The sequence below is a fragment of the Martes martes genome (genome assembly GCF_963455335.1).
Source record: "Martes martes genome assembly, chromosome: X".
Classification (NCBI taxonomy): Eukaryota; Metazoa; Chordata; class Mammalia; order Carnivora; family Mustelidae; genus Martes; species Martes martes.
In genome coordinates, this window is record NC_137897.1 from 116,550,775 (window position 1) to 116,569,032 (window position 18,258).

The following is an 18,258-nucleotide window of genomic DNA, read 5'->3' on the forward strand; positions in this document are numbered from 1 at the left end:
GGCGCCGCGGGGACGGTGAAGGTGACCGTCTTCTCCTTCCCGGCCCCGCATGCTCTGCGCTGCGGGCCCGAGGGATGCTCGGGCCCGCCAAAGTTTGCTCCGGTGCTCGGGAGCTGGAGGAGAGTCCCTGGGCTGTGGGGAGTTGACCCCGATCTCCGTAGCACTTAGTGCGCTCTTTTCTGGTTCCAAACAGTAACTCTCGTAGTGGTAGTGGGTGGGGGTGCAGGGGGGGGTCCCCTTTTCGGAGCCCGGGTCCCAAGCCCCCCGCCCGCATCCCTACAGCTGCCCCCCGGGCTCGGACCCGGGTCCCAGGCTCTGCGGCCGCTCCCACCAGCTGATTTTGACAGAGGGGGGTCCCGGGCGGCGCAGGCAGGCACAGCGAGCCCCTGCCAGATCCGGGGCCGATAACGTGCCGGCTCCATGTCGCGGCTTCGGGCTGCCCAGGCTCCGCCCCCTGTGAGTGTGTAAGTGTGTGATGCTGCCACGGCCGCCGCCGCCGCCTGTGCAGCCGCCGCCGCCGCCGCCGCCGCCGCCGCCGCCGCCGCCGCCGCCGCCGCTGCCGCTGCCGCCTCGGCTGCCGCTGCTGCCCCGGTCGCCCCCGCCGCCGCCGCTCCCGCCCCCGCCGCCGCCGCCGGCCAGCGGCCCGCCAGGCGGGCGGCCCCGCCGGCCGGAGCCCCCAGCGGCTGCCGCCGCAGCGTCGGGGCGCTGGGTGCGCGGGCAGCCGCGGAGCGAGCGGACCCGAGCGGGCGGCCGGGCACTCGCCCGCCCGGTGCCACCGCTGCCGCCGCTCCGGAGCGCAGGACCCGGCATCTCCGGCGTCCGCCGCCGCCGCCGATGCGGCCTGGGCACTTTTAGCCGGGCGGGAGGGCCGGAGCGCCGGGCCGCCGAGAGCCGCGAGCGAGCCGCGCCGAGAGCCGCGCCGACCCGCTGCGAGCAGGGACGGACGCCCGCCCGCCGCCTCCTCCGCCGCCGCCCGGCCGCTATGGATCTATTCGACTTTTTCAGGGACTGGGACTTGGAGCAGCAGTGGTAGGTGTTGAATTTTGCCTTCTCCTCGCTTCGCAGGTCCCCCGGCTGGGGCTGGGCTTTTCGCCTTTGTTAAGAGGAGCCGGGGCTGTGGTGGGGGCGCCCCAGACGCCCTCCCACTTGATCTCAGCCACCTCTGGCCCCGCCGCCGAGACTCCTCGGTGGGGTGCCCGGGTGGGGAGGGGGGAGATGCGGGCCGAAGGTGGGATGAGGGTCCCGAAAGCGTAGCTTGGCACTCCCAAGTCCAAAGAGTTGCCTTTGGCCCAAATCGAAGCCCGTGCCCCCTGCGGGCTGAGCCGCACGACCTCCGCGGGGATTTTCTCTGCGCTCCGCGGGCCCCGCCGGCCTCCCGGCGCACCGGATCCTGCCTGCCCCAAATGCTTCAACTTTCCAGGTGTCCAGCGCCGGCGGCCGGCAGCAGGGACGGGCGGCGGCCAGGTGCCGCCGGCCTCCCTCTGCTTCCTCTGCGGCCACCTCCGCCGCCACCGCCGCCACCACCACCTCCTTCCCCGCGCCGCGCGCACACCTTTCCTTCCACTCGCTCAGCCCAAGTTACCCGCTCTCGGGCGCCTGGTGGCTTAGGGGACCAGCAAGCGGGTCCGGGCCGATTTCAGCGTTGGCTTTCAAGACTGAGGGTTTTTGAAGTTGGCCCCCCGAAGTCCGCTGCTCCGACGTGTATGCACGTGTAATGACCGGCTGGACCCCTGTCCACCGCCCCCACTGGGAGGCAGCCTCAGGTTTGTGTCATGGGCACCCAGCTCGGACTAGTCAGCTTTTCCCAAAATACCGTAAACTTACCGCTCAGAGCGTTTTGAAAGATGGTGCAAAGGTGACTGGAGAGCCTGAAAGTTGTTACTCACTGCATGCTGTGAGCGCGCGTGTGCATAAATAGCGATGTACATATCTATTAACTTTTGTAAAAACTCCATCTTCTGCCACATGCGTTATTATTGTTAATCCGTCACAACATTTTAACATATCAAGTGTCCCCCCTCCCCACACACACACAGCCCGTGGAATGGGGGAGGGGGAAGAGGATGCGACTGCAGCAATTTAGAATTGCATCCTTGCTTATTGCCTTTTTAAATGTAGTTAAGATAATCTACCATACCCACCGATTGTGTGAAATCTTCTGCAATGTTAAACTGCTGGCAGCCGTTGGCTATGACTGCTGTGTATTTTTACAAGGATTTCCCTTGCTGATGTGATATTTTAGGCAATTTCCTTCTTTAGAAAAGGGTCATACTCTTAGCCAATAGCTTCATTATGCCAATCGTGACTCCTTTAGTTGCAAATCCAAGATCATCAGAACTTAAATACATTTTATTTTACAGCAATTCTGGGTAAATCATTGAAGCCACAAATTACGCTGTATCAGTATTAATCTGTAAGGCATTTTTTATACCATGCAGGGTTTTAATCAGCCCTGCAGAAAAACACGGTATTACAATTTTTAATAACCAAGCTGTTATTTAAAAGTAAAGATCACAATAAAATTAGTCCTCAATTAAATATTACGCTCCTGCAAACAGCCTTTACTCTGCTTCACTAATTTATTTTGCAGACAACTGATAACCAACGCATTACTATTTGCATACAATTTGCCTAATATATGGTGTGGGTAACATCATTAATTTAACAGACATTGTTATAATTGATTTCGTGGGTGTAGTTCAAATGTTAAACATTTCCAAGGTATTAGTTTTTTTGAAAAAAGTGTTTATTATATTATTTAACTTCAGTTTAAAACACGAAAACATGTAGTTGTATATTTAAAAAGGATGGACTCTTGTGATTTCTTTTTTCAGAAAGATGCTTCCCCCCCATCTGGGGACTATTTTTTCTTTTATTAAGGAAAATCTAAAACCTTTTTTCCTGCCACATCAGTTAGGAAACACGCAGACTTGGACACTCCGCAGATATGATGTGAATTAATAAGCCGGCCTTTTCCCTCCGTGCCCATGTGCCAGGAAAATTTCTCCTTCTTACTGTGTGATTTTGAGGGGCAAACTTCCTTATGAATCTGTGTGTAAACATTTCTAATGAGGTTTGTGCATCTGTTTTGACCAGCCCCCCCAACCACCGGAAAAAAAGGGAACATAAATGTGACAATGGTGGATGAACTAAAAAGCTTGATAGTGTCTTGAATGGAAATCTGTACCTTTCCAAACTCTGAGGACATCTAGAGCATGCCAATTACATGTTCATTATATGTTCACTTCCCCTCCAGGGGAGTAAGTAGCTGCTTAGAGTGCTGGCATCCTTTCTGCCCCACCCCTCCAGAGGTCCAAGAAGGAAAAAGGCGCCAGCCAAGTTAAGGATCTCATTTACATCGAATCTTTTCTCAACATTCACTTGTGGAACAGCAAACTCAGCTCTGTCTACCGCAACCCTAGATGTCTGACAACAAATGGATCAAGTTAGCTAAAAGGTAAACTCATTTACCTAGACTTAATGAAGGAAGAATTTACATACACAGGCATATGTGTTATTTGCAAACACTCGACTACAGTAAACAAAAAAGTACATGCTCATTTATAAACACATTTGTCAGGATGAATGCAAATGGGAAGGTTGGGGCATGAATGACACTGCAGTGTGCTCCCGCGCTGGGTCTGGGAGCGCTCCAAGCCTAAAGGAACATAGCCCTGGATTTCACAAACTGCTCGAGTATCTTAATAGGTTGTGTTCTGGACTCGACTAAAGGGCCAAAGCACAAGTTCTTTAAGATTCTTGGATGAAGGAGCGCTGTTTGCCTGAGTATGAATTTAATATGAACCATTCTGTGAAAGAAGAGGAAGGTGCAGATGTCTGTGTGCAGATATCTGTCTGTGTGCACCAAAGACACCATTGCTCTTAAAAGAAAATGAAAAAAGATGAAGACAAAAATGAAATGTGATTGTTTATGGGATCCTATAGGTTTGCCTGTGGTTAGCCAATAAATGAATTCTTGAGGTGTCTGGAGATCCTGTAGCTAGGTTTAGGCTTGTTTACCACCAGTGGGGATGTCATTAATCCCCATTTAGGAGGGTATAAAAGCAAAATCAGAGGACCTACCTAGTGTGCAGCCTGTCAGTCCTGCGAGCTTCCCTGCCCACCCTGCCCCATATTGATTAGGTATCACTTTGTGACAGGCCAAGGTCCTTTTTGGGGATGTTTATCTTCTTTTCATTATTAAAAAAACAAAACAAAACAAAACAAAAACAACAGGAAAGAAGGAGACAGGTACGGAAAGGGAACACAGAGTTCCACACCAAAAATGAAAAGCAAACCACCACAACAGCAAAATCAGACTGTGAAAAAGTCTCATGAAGATGGTGGCAAAGCCGAGGGGAGGGTGTCTGACTCCTGGCTGCCAAGGCCTGCAGTGATCGTTTGTAGTTTCTAAGCGATGGCTCACAAGTAGCCTCATTAGAGGCCAGCTTGCAAACGGGCAGTTATACAGGAAGAGACTTAAACTCACTAAACTGTTATATAAATAGAAAGTTCAAAGGTCTGCGTGGGGCTGTCAAGGCTGCGAAGGGGCCATGTGCAGGCCAGGCTTCTTCTCCTGGGGGGAGGGTGCGGGGGCAGAGGAGGGAGGCAGCCCCTGGGGGCCTGCCCCAGCAGCCCCTGCTTTCCCCAGTTGGCCTCGACTTCACGGGGGAGGGGGAGACCCCGGTCTCCAGACAAAAGTGAACTGTTTCAGATGCAGCCTGGCCGCCAGCAAGGCCTGTGTAGCTGTAGTTGTACGCAAGAGTGGCCCAGACCTGGTTATGGATGGGAAGGTGTCTGGACGTGGCGGGTTGGGGGGATACACAACCTGCGCCAGCCTTGGGGCTGGTGGGGTAGCAGGAACGTGGAGGCCTTGGGGCAGGGTCCTGTTTTGACTAAGGCCTACAGGTTGCCAGGATTTCTCATTCTCTACCTGCATCCATTTCTCTCTCCACCTTCCCCTCTGTTTGCCTTCCATGCATTCATTCAGGGAAGCCTGCGGGGTTGAGTCTTTTAAGGGAGTGTCTGGGGAGGCTAGATGGGAAGCAGTGAAGTTAGCTAGCCTAGCGTGATAAGAAAGGTCTCCTCTACAACCCCCTCCCCGCCCCCTGCCCCCTTGCAAACATCCCCAAAGAATAAAAGCTATCTCTGTAAATCTTAGAAAGGCACATCTATTGGACAAGAAAGAAAATGATCTCATGTTCGAAGTCAGTTTAATGATACATGAATTGTTTTGCTAATGATTCAGTCAAGCATTTAACAACTTTAAAATATACAAATCAAAATTGAAACTGACTGCCTTAAAAATGAATCTGTCATTATAGACATAAACGAGATTCCAAACATTTAAACATTTTGTAGACGGATAAAAATTATATTGTATTTAAACATGCTAATTATTGTTCAATAGAAATGACTTTAATGTGCTGAACCTTTATTTCATGCCCATTATTCTTAGCTAAGACTATTTCTTGCATGAAAAATTTGTACACGTTTCATGTAATTTCAAAATCGTAAAGGTCCAATAAAATGGCCATCTCTGGAACCATCTAGAAGCTGTAGCCTTGTGAGCTTGTAGCTCATACCTCGGAAAGTGAAACTGCCATATCCTTGATTAGCCTGTAGCCATGCAGACAAAACAATTGTTCCAGTGATAACATTTTTCACTTTTAATTTTGTCTTTCTTTTTCTGATTGTTGTGGGATAAAAAAAGAGAGATTTTAAGAACTTGTGTACTGATAGTGGGAAGGAATGTGTTGCTGATTAAAGAACCTGAGACCACAACTTGAGCAAGCCTTTTGAACAGTGTGTGTGTATGCATGTGTGTGTGTTTCACCTATGTATTCTAGAATACATCACCACTGCTGCTACTATTATTTGAGTGTTTAGTCTGTGCCCTGGGCATCAGCGAGTGCTTTGAATAGTCAATCTCACTTTATCCTTCAGACATCTTTATGAGACAGGACCTGTTACGATCTCTATTTTACAGATGAAGTAATGGAATCACTAGCATTGGTGATGCTGGCCAAGTTCTACTTGAGATGGAGTTGACCCCAGGGTCCATACCATTGACAACTGACATTTTGTCTGAGCCTTTTCAACATGTGGAATACTTTCCTGTGTGTCACTTCATTTGGTCCTTATAAATTAGGGTGTGCAGCTGTTATTCCCATTTTACAGATGAGCCAACAGCTCTAGAGAGGTTGTTTGACTCACTTAAGTTCACACAACCTGGTTAGTAGTAGAGCTTGGTCAGAAATCCACACCTCCCAACTTCCAGGTCAGCTGTCTTTCCCCAGAACCTCATTGCCTATTTTTTATTATTATTGTGTGGGTCTGCGCCCTTAGTTGTCACTGAAACAAATGGTTTGGATTATGTATATCATACTTGTGTAAAAAAAAAAAAAACTGGAATTAGCATGTAATTGACTAGTCATGGAACTCTGCTTTTTTTCTTTTAAATAAAATAAGAACAGTTTGTGTATTGATATAATCTCTTAGCACTTCTTTGGTGGATGCCCCTTTAATGAAAACATGCGAATCGCAAATTTTATATATATATATATTTATATATATGTATATAAATATATATATATGACTTGAATTTTGCTTCTTTTGTGTGTGTATATATATACACATATATAATATATATAATATATGGAATATATATAGAATAAATATACATATCCTTGAGAACTGTCCATTTAAATTTGAATGCCTTAATTTTGAAGATCTGATACCTGAACACAAAGAAGACCATGGGATATTTGGTTGTTTTGGAACCTCAAAGCTGGGAGCCTGAGGTGGATAACATTTCTTTCTAATGTAACCTCCACATCTGTTCTTAGATTTGATCCTTACATAAACCTTGTGGGGTTTCTCAGGACCACTATTATTAGCTGTATTTTATAGATGAGAAAACTGAAGTTCAGAGAGGTTAAATGACTTGCCTAAGTTTACACAGTAAGTGGATGATCTTAGGATTTGTGTTTATTGCTCTTTTCACTGTGTTACTGCTGTTGTATTAAGTCGTTTATGTTTAAATATCCACACTGCTTCCTAGGGAATGGTGTATCACCCTCCTACATCATCTAGCACAGTGCCTTTCCCATTATAGGTGCTCAATAAACATCCGTTGATTGATGTTAGAGCCCATCAGCTCAGAGGGCCCTATACAAATACTTGTATCTTTCAAAGATAGTTTCTCAGTAAATCCTGGTGATAGTACTGGCCCTCTGCCTCTTTGATAGGGTTTTGTCTGTAATCTTTTTGACGGTCTCCTAGCCAGTCTGGTCTCTTTTGCAGAATGTAACCAGGAAGAAAAATGGTTACCAAAGAAGCTTAAGAGTAAGAGGCAAAATTAGAGGGGCGCCTGGGTGGCTCAGTGGGTTAAAGCCTCTGCTTTCGGTTCAGGTCATGGTCTCAGGGTCCTGGGATTGAGCCCCGCATCTGGCTCTCTGCTCAGCAGAGAGCCTGGTTCCTCCTCTTTCTCTGCCTGCCTCTCTGCCTACTTGTGATCTCTGTCTGTCAAATAAATAAATAAAAAATCTTAAAAAAAAGAGGCAAAATTAGAAACTTTGTTATTTATTGGTGTGATTGAAAAAAAAAAAACAACAGAACTTCTGTGAATTCCAAGATATCCATAGAAGTGAAAAAACTCAACTTTTAAGGTACAGAGCACAGGAGTTAAAGGACTAGTACTGTGTCTCAATTCGTATGGAGAACGTTAAAGAAGAATGTGTGACAAAAATCTGAAGGAACTGAATGGTCGGAGGTTGGGATTCCTCCAGCTTTCCTTGAGTTTCAGCCTTCATGACTTGTATTTCATCACGAGAAGGCTGTTTTTCTACTTAACTGTAGCAGATCCATGCCATAAATTATCATGACTGTTAAACAAAGGTCCAGCACTAGGTTTCTCTAATGTAAAACTTTTATGTTGCACTTTAATGAAATTTTATATGCATGTTCAAAGCAAGGCACACTTTACACTGTGGAGAGGCCAATGCTCTGAATTGTTGAATTTATTTTAAAGTAAATCTTTTCGATGACCTTAGCTGGTAACATCCACCTACTTATTGAGCTGAGAAAAATTATCTGAGGGCTTAAATAAAATGGCATGATTTAAGCAGAGCTGACAATAACACTACAGCTAGAATCTGATTTTGATTATGGATTGCTTGGTTTATGGAATGCTATTTTTTTATATACCTGTGCATTTTGCTTCATTTGAAAAAGACAATCAGCCAGTGATTTAAAGTAACCTTTGATTTGGTTCTTCAATAGGCCTGTGCTGGTAGATGAAGGTATAAAAGCCACGCATTGGGAAATAAGCTAAGGAAACAGGTTTGGCTTTCATTACAAATTCAAAATCACTCATCTGTTTATTTTTCTAATGTTCCTCTTGCTGGGAAAAAAAGGAAAAGAAAAAAAAAGCCACATTACTTTCATCCTATGAAGAATGATTCTTTTCATTGCATTTCCAAATAAGAATTTTCTGTACTGTCTGTCATCTTCAGTGGAAACCAGATCTCAGTAGCAGATACTGGTTTGCTTGGTGGCCTTGATTAAACTCTATGACTGGAGTCTGAATTTTGGGTTCTATAGGCAACATGTCTCCTGGAAAGAGCATTGAATTTTTTTTATATAAATAAAAAGGTAAAACCCTACTTATCTTATTGTAACACTGCCACTGCAGTATCTGCTTTAACAATCATTGGAGGAAGAAGTTTCCGAGGAGGAAGTTTCTGAGGAGTCCAATGTCTCCTTGGTCTTTGGATCTCTTAGCATGGTTCGATCAAACCAACCTGCCAGAAGGAGCGTGTTACAGACTCAGTATAACCTTCTGACTGTGGTAATATGTACATAATGACCTGGCTATCTAGTGACTGATGAAAAATGCATTCACAGAAGCTTTACTTCTCCTTTCAGGTTGGACAGTCAACTAATTTTTTAAATAAATTAATTTTCCAAAGGAACTGACTGGTGGGGTTTGCATGCCAGGTCGGCATGGCCATAGTAACTAAATTAAATTCCAGGATGATGGACGTTTCTGATGAAGTGCCATGGAATCATGGCGAGGTCTCATCAATTAGCCATCATTTATTTGCTGGCAAAAAGGCTTGGCTTCTGGATATAGAGATGAATCAGTCCCTCAAACCTGGTGCTTCAAGACTATAGGGCCCTTCAGAATCATGTGGTCCAGCCTCCTCATTGGATGGATGAGGAGACTGAGGCAGAGGATGGGGAAAAATGGCTTGCTCAAGGACATACACTGGGTAAGTGGTACGGCTGGGTTGGGAGGCCTCATGCCCTGGTCCAGTGTTGGTCAACTCTATTGAGAACTGTTTCCACTGTGTACCTACTCTGTGCCCAGTGCTTTGTGAGGCAGTCCCTTTTAGTGGAGTTGAAAGGGATGTAAAAATGACCTTCTGGTCCTGCTGAGTTGACAGTGGAACATAGAACTAGATTTGGGGAGATAGTATATTATGGATAGAAATAAAATTAGAATTCAGAGATAGCGAGAATGTGAGCTAGAGTAAAAAAACAAAAAGTGTTCCTCACTGAGGCCTGTGAAACTTTTTTTTTAAAAGAACTTATTTATTTACTTGACAGAGAGAGAGAGAGTGAGCACAAGCAGTGGGAACAGTAAAGGGAGAGGGAGAAGCAGACTCCCCACTGAGCAGGGAGCCCAATGATGCGGGTCTCGATCCCAGGACCCTGGGATCATGACCTGAGCTGAAGGCAGACACTTAGCTCCCTGAGCCACCCAGACACCCCCTTTTGTTTGTTTTTGTTTTTGTTTTTAAGATTTTATTTATTTACTTGACAGAGAGAGAGAGCACAAGAGGGGAGCAGTAGAGGGAGCAAGGAGCCCGGAGGTCCATGAAACTCTCTGGAGTACCATTAGCACAGTCCAGTTGGAAAGCCAGAAATTTGGGTTGTTTGGAGGACCAGAAGTAGCCAACACTCAGTATTAAACAATGACTTTGGACCCTGAGTTCTCTGGTATGACAGTAGCTCACATTCATCACATGATTACTGAAGTTATGTATTGCCATGTGTATTCTGACCACCATTTGCTGGGGGGAGGGGACAAGCACAGAACTCTTGACAAGTATTTTGACTCTCTGAATTATGGAAATATTCATGTGAACATTCTTCAAATAAATACCAAATGAAAATTGTTTTCCCGAATCCGTCGAAACTGATGTTTGTAAATTGGTCCAAATGCTAACAAAATCGCTGTTTTCAAAAGAAGCATGTATTCTGGCTCTCGAGATGCACCCAAATAAATCCCTTCTTTTGTTCTTTCTCCATTTTAAACACATAATGCTCTCATTTTTCGGGGAGGTAGGTACCAATATTTTGATTTCTGCATTTCCTTCCCCTAAAGTGTGAGTTGGTGCCATCTAATTGGGGTTTATAGCTCTGTTTATGATTAGTTGTTTGGCCACCAAATAATTCTTTTTCTGACTATCTCATCCTTTAAATCTCAGCTGTGCCTCTGGGGAGCCACTAGTTGTCATCCTCCCACCTCCTCTGCCCACCGAACTCACTCCAGCCTTGTCGAGTTAGCCTCCCCTACTCGGTGCTGCCATAACACCCTGAACATACTTGTGACATACTGAAATTGTTTTGAGGGTTGGGAGTATGGCTGTTATCTCTGTATTCCTAGTGTCTGATCCATTTGGGGTGCAGCATCATTCATCTGTTCGATTCATTCAGGCACTGTTCTAGGTCTCAACATTTTAAGTGTAGGTGGGAAGCCATAGTAATCAAAATCCAAGTGAAAGTAATAAGTAGAGCTAACATTTCCTGTGTAACAAGCTCTGGTTTGTGTTATCTGATTTCCCAGTTTTACAGGGTGGGGAGATTGGGACATAGGAGTTCAGTGACTTGCCCAAGGTCACACAGCTAAAATGAAATCAGACCACATGAATCTTTGGCTTCTCTGCTAACCAGTGACGATACCCTGAGAGAGAGGCTAGAGAAGTGGCAAGCCCTGTGTGGTGAACCTTTGTCATTGCAACTTTGGTATTTACAAATCAGGTTGGGTTTGAGACCATAGCCAAACAGAACATGTAACTGACTGCAAGATTCTGCTCCTCTTGGATGTAAGCAACAGATTAGGTGTTTGGCAGGGAACTGCACTGATCTGTAAAGTTGGACTTAAATCAAACTTGACAAGAACAGGAGCTCAAGGAGGGTGTGGATTTTGTTTTGTTATATTCACTAGTGTGTCTGCACTGCTTAGAACCTTGTCTAGCGCACAGTAGGTGCTCAGTGACTTTTGCTGAATAAATAAATGGGTTGATCTACAAGAACTTGCTTAATGCGTTCTTGGGTCAAATGTGTACAGAGATAGTTTAGAGATGCAAGAATGAGGTCTAAAAGAAGAACTAAATTCACAGAGGTCAGGCAGAGTGGTAGGTACAGGGAGGTATGTTGCCTTACCTTCAAAAGATATATTCTTGAAATGGCATGTTTATTAACATTTTATAAATTAAATGCTCTATATGTGCACCTTGCTTGCCAGGAATCCTGTGGGGGGAATTCTTTACTGATGTGAATAATCCCTCCCAAATAGCCCTAAGCTTATCAGGTTTGCGATTTTAGATTTTTACATATAGCATTTTTTTTCCAATAAGTTATGCCTACATTTAGTATCTATAGTAATGCTGTAAGAGTAATTATGCTGACTTTTAAAAAAAAGATGTCTTGATTTATTACCATGATTGGATGAGGCTTTTGTCTAGTAGGGGGTGAAGCACACACCTTCAACTTTTGTAAGCCAGATGCTTTGTTTATTTTGTCTTTCTTCTTCTTTAAAAAAAAATTAGTTTCTGCTTTGCAGGCTAACCTAGGATTTGGGTTTTCCTAACATATATTTTTAGACTGAACACATTTTCTATTTAAGCCTCTGGAGGATTCAGATTTCAATTTCATCCCAAGGATGTGCAGAAAAGGTTCCATATGTTCCGTAAGATGGTTCGATAGTTGAGGTAGGAGAACCAGCATTTACAGAGTATCATGTCATGTGCCTTACGCACATGATCTCTATTGAACAAGCAACCCCAAAAGATAGGTGTTTTTACCCCTGCCTTCACAGAATTGGGATCAGCTATGTGTGAGTTTGATGGATGATGGGGAGCATTTTGTGTCTGTTGGCCATCTGTGTGTCTTTGGAGAAATGTCTGTTTGTGTCTTCTGCCCACTTTTTTCATTGGATTATTTGTGTAGTAGGTGTTGAGTTTGATGAGTTATTCATATATTTTAGGTACTAAATATATGGTACTAAATATATAGGTACTATATATATATATATACTATATATATATATATAGTATATATATATATATAGTACCATATATATATGGTACTAAATATATAGGTACTAAATATATTTTAGGTACTAAAATATATGAAATATATTATATGAATATAATATATTCATATATATATGAAATATGAATATATATGAAATATTTTAGGTACCCTTTATCAGATAGGTCATTTGCAAGTGTTCATCGATTGATGAGTGGATAAAAAAGGCGGAATATTACTCAGCCATCAAAAGAATGAAATCTTGCCATTTGCAATGACATGGATGGAGCTTGGGAGTATAGTGCTAAGTGAAATAGTCAGTCAGAGGAAGACAAATGTCATGATTTCATTCATATGTGGAATTTAAGGAACTAAACAAGCAGAGGGAGAAAAAAGAGAAAGAGAGAGAGAGGGAGAGAGAGAGAGAAATTAAGAAACAGACTCTTAACTATAGAGAACAAACTGAGGGTTACCACAGGGGAGAAAGTGGGGGGATGGGGATTAAAGAGCATGCTTGTTATGACAAGCACTGAGTAATGTATGGAAGTGTTGAATCACCATATTGTACACCTGAAACTCATGTAACTCTGTATGTAACTCACTGACATTAAAATTAAAAACTTTAAAAAAATAGTTTGATGGGCAACTTTAAAGCATTAAAAATAGTCTTGGGAAAAAACCCTTTAAATATTTTTTTTACTGTTTTCTCTGTGCAAAATTAAAGGTGACAAAATGCACATTAAGGAAGACAGATAAATGGTGATGAAAAAATCTGAGACATTTTAGTGCAGATAAAACCCCCAAGTAGTTCAATTAATCAGATACTAAGATACATACTAGGAGGAGAGACAGTAGGTACTTATGAGTCTTTAATAAATTAGGTCTCATAATCAGAAATGAAAAGTACCTGAATATTAAAGATCCAGGAAAAGGGCACAAGCCACAGTGGACCTTTTTTTTAAAAGATCTATTTATGTATTTTAGAGAGTGCAGGGGGGAGGGGCAGAGAGAGAGAGAAACTCAAGGAGACTCCCTGCTGAGCGCTGAGCAGGATGCAGGGCTCTATCCCACAACCTTGAGATCACAACCTGAGCCCAAACCTAAAGTCAGTTGCCCAACTGAGGGTAACACCCAGGCACGCCCCCACGATGGACTTTTTAAAGAGTTAACTATCATATATAAACTAGGTCCCTTTTCCTGTAGTTAAGTCATTTTGGCCAGTTGGTTTTCAAGTTCTGTAATAGTGCACATGTATTCAGACTGCAAGTGGTAGAAGTTCCCATCTAGAATGATGAAGACCATTATTTTTGGATTTTCATTAGCATTTTGCCCAGGAATTACATGAAATGCCAGTGCACACTCTAATGTCATTGAAAATTGACAGAAGAGGCACATGTATACCATTCAGGCTTTTATAAACAATCACAGTTATTCATGTATTTTGAGCAAAAAATAGAAATTTGATGAACCTGTTTCAAGAGGCTTGAAAAGTTAAAGTGAGTTCTAAATGTCGATTACTAGCAAATGATGGCAGCCAAGCCAGTATTACCTCAGTTGATTAATTTATAAGAATACTGGTCAATGATTTTACCAACAGCTATGCATAGTAGAATCCTAATGGGATCTGTCTGTTAAAATTACATAAAGTCAGGCATTTGATTTATTTTGTAGTTTCTCAAAGCTCAATTTTAACTTCATACAAATAATGCATTAGTCACCCAGGATAAATGACACATTGAATAAAGTTGTGATTTTGTCTGCTTCTCATAATCTGATTTAGCAGAGGATTACATCTGACTCTGTAGTTTATTTTTCTCCTAAATGTTTGGAGGGAGAGTGGGATCCTTACGTCTCCTGCTTCGTATCTCATTAGATGAGACCAGACCGTATCATTCTTACCCTGCCTCCTGTGTGTGAGCAAGTCTTTCTGATTCAGGTGTAATATTAAGAAATACTACAGCTAGGGCACCTGGGTGGCTCAGTCAGTTAAGCATCTGCCTTTGGCTCTGGCTGTGATCTTAGGGTCCTGGGATCAAGCCCCACGTCTCGGGCTCCCCTGCTGATGGCTTTTCCCTCTCCCTCTTCCCCTCCCCCAGCTCATGTGCATGCTCTCTCTCTCTCTCAAATAAATAAATAAAGTCTTAAAAAAAAGAACTATCACAGCTACAGTGAAGCAGATGGAGGGATTTATAGACAACATCTCTGTTAATGCATGAGGAGCCAACGCATTTCAGTTTTGGTTAGTAACCAGTTAGAGATTGGTTAAATTTTCAGACCTGGAATATACATTATTATAAAGTAAAAATGTGAGAGACCACTAAACTTTACCTAGGTGCCTCATTCCAGCCCACCACTTGTGGTCATGCTTTTACTCTTGACCCTGGGGTTAGTGTGTCTTTCCCTTGGACTGTGAATTGGGGTAGTGGTTGTTCCAGGGGGTACATCCACCTGAACCTTACAATATGATCCCACATTCAATTGCTGTGCCAAGACCCGACAATGTTTTCTACTCCGATCACTGTTACTGGCATCTTTCATTAGGTTCATTGCCTTAATGGAAGGTGGAAAGGTGAGTTTGTGCAACAGAAAAGCTTTGAAATCTATTTGGTCTGCAGTCGCTTACCAAAATTCGAGGAAAGGAAGGATTTCACATTCATGGCTGACCCGAAATATGTGGGCTTATATTTTTAAGATGTAAAAAACACGATTAGTAGAAAGTTCATAGAACTTCACGGACATCAAATAACTCTTAAAAACAGGTAAATGATGAAGTATGGGGTAAGTTTCCCTAAATTGAACGCAATCATAAAAATTCAGGGGAAAAGCAATATATTCTGCAAAATTTATGAGTTTTTCACAGGGGGAGAGTTTGCAAAGCTTGACAGCCCCCAATGCATCTGGCCCTGGCACATTCCTGTTTGTAATGAGAACCTTATGAGATTCTGGGCCTGCTCCCCAGGGGGTATCATAAATGATATGCAAGTCAGAAACTTCATGGCTCATGGCATTTCTCAGAGATGTTTTACGTAAGCGGCCTCACCCAGCTACAGGGGGAGAAGTTGGGAAGAGAGTCCACTCATAAATCTTCACTGAGCTTTAATTAAGTTATTTCTTTCATATTGTTCATAGGAATTAGAGAGGGGAAGACCTAACTGAATGAAAGTTACCATCTGACTACACAAAAATGGTCCAGGTTCTTGGAGTTAATGTGATTCACATTATTTCATAAACACTCATTTTTTTTTAAGATTTTATTTATTTGTAGACAGAGGCAGGCTGAGCAGAGAGCCAGATTCGGGGCTCGATCCCAGGACCCTAAGATCATGACCTGAGCCAAAGGCAGAGGCTTAACCCACTGAGCCACCCAGGCGCCCCAAGCACCCCTTTTTTTTAAACAACAACAACCAGAAAACCACAGAAGTGTGAATACCAGTAATGAAAAGTCAAATGGACAGAGACAGAAAAAGAAGGAAAATTGCAATGCTAAAGTTACAGCCATCTTTCCAGGTGTTTTCTTCTGTCTCATCTTTCTTTTCATTCCCTGTGTGCTGTGCAAGATTGGAATTGACCACAGGCTCACTTGTGTAGATGAGCAGGGTCGGGGAGCTGGGAGGTCATGCAACCGACATGTGTGAGTTCATTGGATTTCCTGAATGTAATTGTGATGTTATTTTATCATCAAGAGACAGGTGTTTATTCCAACCCTGATGCTGCCTCTTGGTGGTGGTGGTGGGGGGGGTTGGGGGTTGGAAAAGTTCAAGTTGAATTGGCTTGTGTAACGATGACCGTTGAATGTGCTCCTGCCTCCCCTGGGAATTCTGGCCCCTCTCTTTGGATGCCCAGAGCTCAGAAGCCTTCAAGAGAAGCCTGATGTTGCTTTGAACTGCACAACCCTCGGGGGTGGAGTGCGGAGAGGATGCCAGTCTGGCTCCATCCATAGAGTTCATGACTCTTGATCTCAGGGTTGTGAGTTTGAGTCCCATGCTGGGTGTAGAGATTACTTAAAAAAGAAAAATGAACTACACAACCCTCTGTCCTCTTTCCCTTACCTTGTTGTCACCATCTTTTGAATTCCTGACATTTATTCCTTAAACAGCTTAATTGTTTGAGTTTTCTTCACTTCCTTGGGTAGGTCTAATAGCATTTAGAAAAAGACAGCATGAGCATCACTGTCCTTTTCATTATCTTCTTTTTAATCATATCTGTTACATCTGATCAATTTTCAGACTTGTTTACCCTTTATTAGTGAGCTGGGATACTTAGAGCAGTGTTTCAAAAGGGGAAAAACAACACTGCTTTCTGGGAGCCATTTAACTAATTTCTCCTAAGGACTGTTTGTGCATTTTACCAGAGAAATGTTTAAAAGGTTGTAGTGAATGAGGCAGCTACCTGGAAGACTGAGGAGATTAGACAAAATAAAACATTTTTTAAAAGATTTTATTTATTTATTTGACAGACAGATCACAAATAGGCAGAGAGGCAGGCAGAGAGAGAGAAGAGGAAGCAGGCTTCCCGCCGAGCTGAGAGCCCGATGCGGGGCTCGATCCCAGGACCCTGAGATCATGACCTGAGCCAAAGGCAGAGGCTTAACCCACTGAGCCACCCAGGCGCCCCATAAAATATTTTTAAAGGGAATAAAATAATTTCTGCCCTTCATAAGTTTATTTTGAAAGAGTATTCAAGAAACCATTCTTTTTCCTCCCTGGGAAAAAAAAAAAGGAAGGGGCAGAAATGACATCTTGCAAAGTGTTTCAGTGAATTCCAAATTGCAGGTCACAAACTGTTGCAGCTGATAGAGATTTATGCCCCACCAACTTGAAGAATCAGAGAAAGCCTCTTGTATTTAAGTTCTCAAATTATTCGATCTTCATCTTTAAGAAAATGGAAAGATGCTGGAAATGCCAGCCATTTTGCTTCAGCCACTTAAGCCACACTTGTTTCTATCTCTGGTGTCTAATAGTGAGGCTGCATTTCCATCAACAGATAATGGATGAGGGAGGCTTCCTAGCATCAGTCCTGATGCTCTGTTGCCCTTCCTTGCTTATTGACAGGAGAATTCAAGCTCTCTGTGAGCCACGTTTCTTTTCTTTTCTTTTTTTTCTCTAATAATGATACTTCCCACTTAAAAACTGAAATGTAAAAATCATAAAAGCTATAAAAATATATAAAGAAATATGATCAATTGTCATGAATCAATTTGAGCTCCTCTTAGTGGTGTGTGGGCACCATGATAAAGGCAGCTGTGGCTTGATTCTCGAGAAATGCGAGATTGGCAAGAGCAGTTGCGGCCTTGGAACTTCAGGCTTGTGGAGGTCTTTAAGGGGCTTAGAGCCCTTTTCTCAATCTCCCTGCCAGTGGGTACCCAGCGTCTGCCAGTCTCAAAAAACTGGAGGAGAATGAAAATACCTCTTGAGGCAACTAATTCCATCCTACATGGGTTATATTTCTGCCCTGGAGATTATGCAGAATAAATATAATCTCTTTGGTTTGCCTGAGCCCTTCCTGGGTCTGAGGACAGCCCTCCTGTGTTCACTGTGTTCTCATTTCTCAGGGTAAATGCCCCAGCCTGGGGATGATTGCTTTGAGAGACTCATAGCCACCCTGCCTTGAAACGCAGGTGGGAGATGGCTATGCCCCGAAGGCTCTTGTCCCACTTCTAGGGTGGACAGAACAGGGGGAGGCCCTCTGCCTTGTCCACACAAACTTCCCTCTGGATGGCTTCTCCTTTAATTGCCACAATATGGGAATCTGAACAGATCGGAAGACTAACAGGAACTTTTCCAGAAGGAATCAAATAACTAATGTTGAACATGGGCGCCTCCAGGGAAACTGTGTGTCTCTCTCACCATGGCCATATTGACCCACACTTGGCAGAGGCAGTGGCCCCCATGTATAGAGCAGCTACTGCACATCAGACAACCCTCTGACCGCTTT

At 43.6% G+C, this 18,258-nt stretch overlaps 1 protein-coding gene across 6 annotated transcripts in view; it reads left to right on the forward strand.

The window, feature by feature from the left end:
* Window positions 1–982: 982 nt before the first annotated feature.
* AFF2 (ALF transcription elongation factor 2) overlaps window positions 983–18,258 on the forward strand; it is a gene marked incomplete at its 5' end in the record, with an annotated part of 456,929 nt that continues 439,653 nt past the window's right edge. For all 6 annotated transcript variants that reach the window (XM_080795304.1, XM_080795306.1, XM_080795307.1 and 3 more), the window contains one exon: window positions 983–1,029. In XM_080795304.1, coding sequence (XP_080651430.1) covers window positions 983–1,029 — 47 coding nt within the window. The remainder of the gene's footprint in view (window positions 1,030–18,258) is intronic.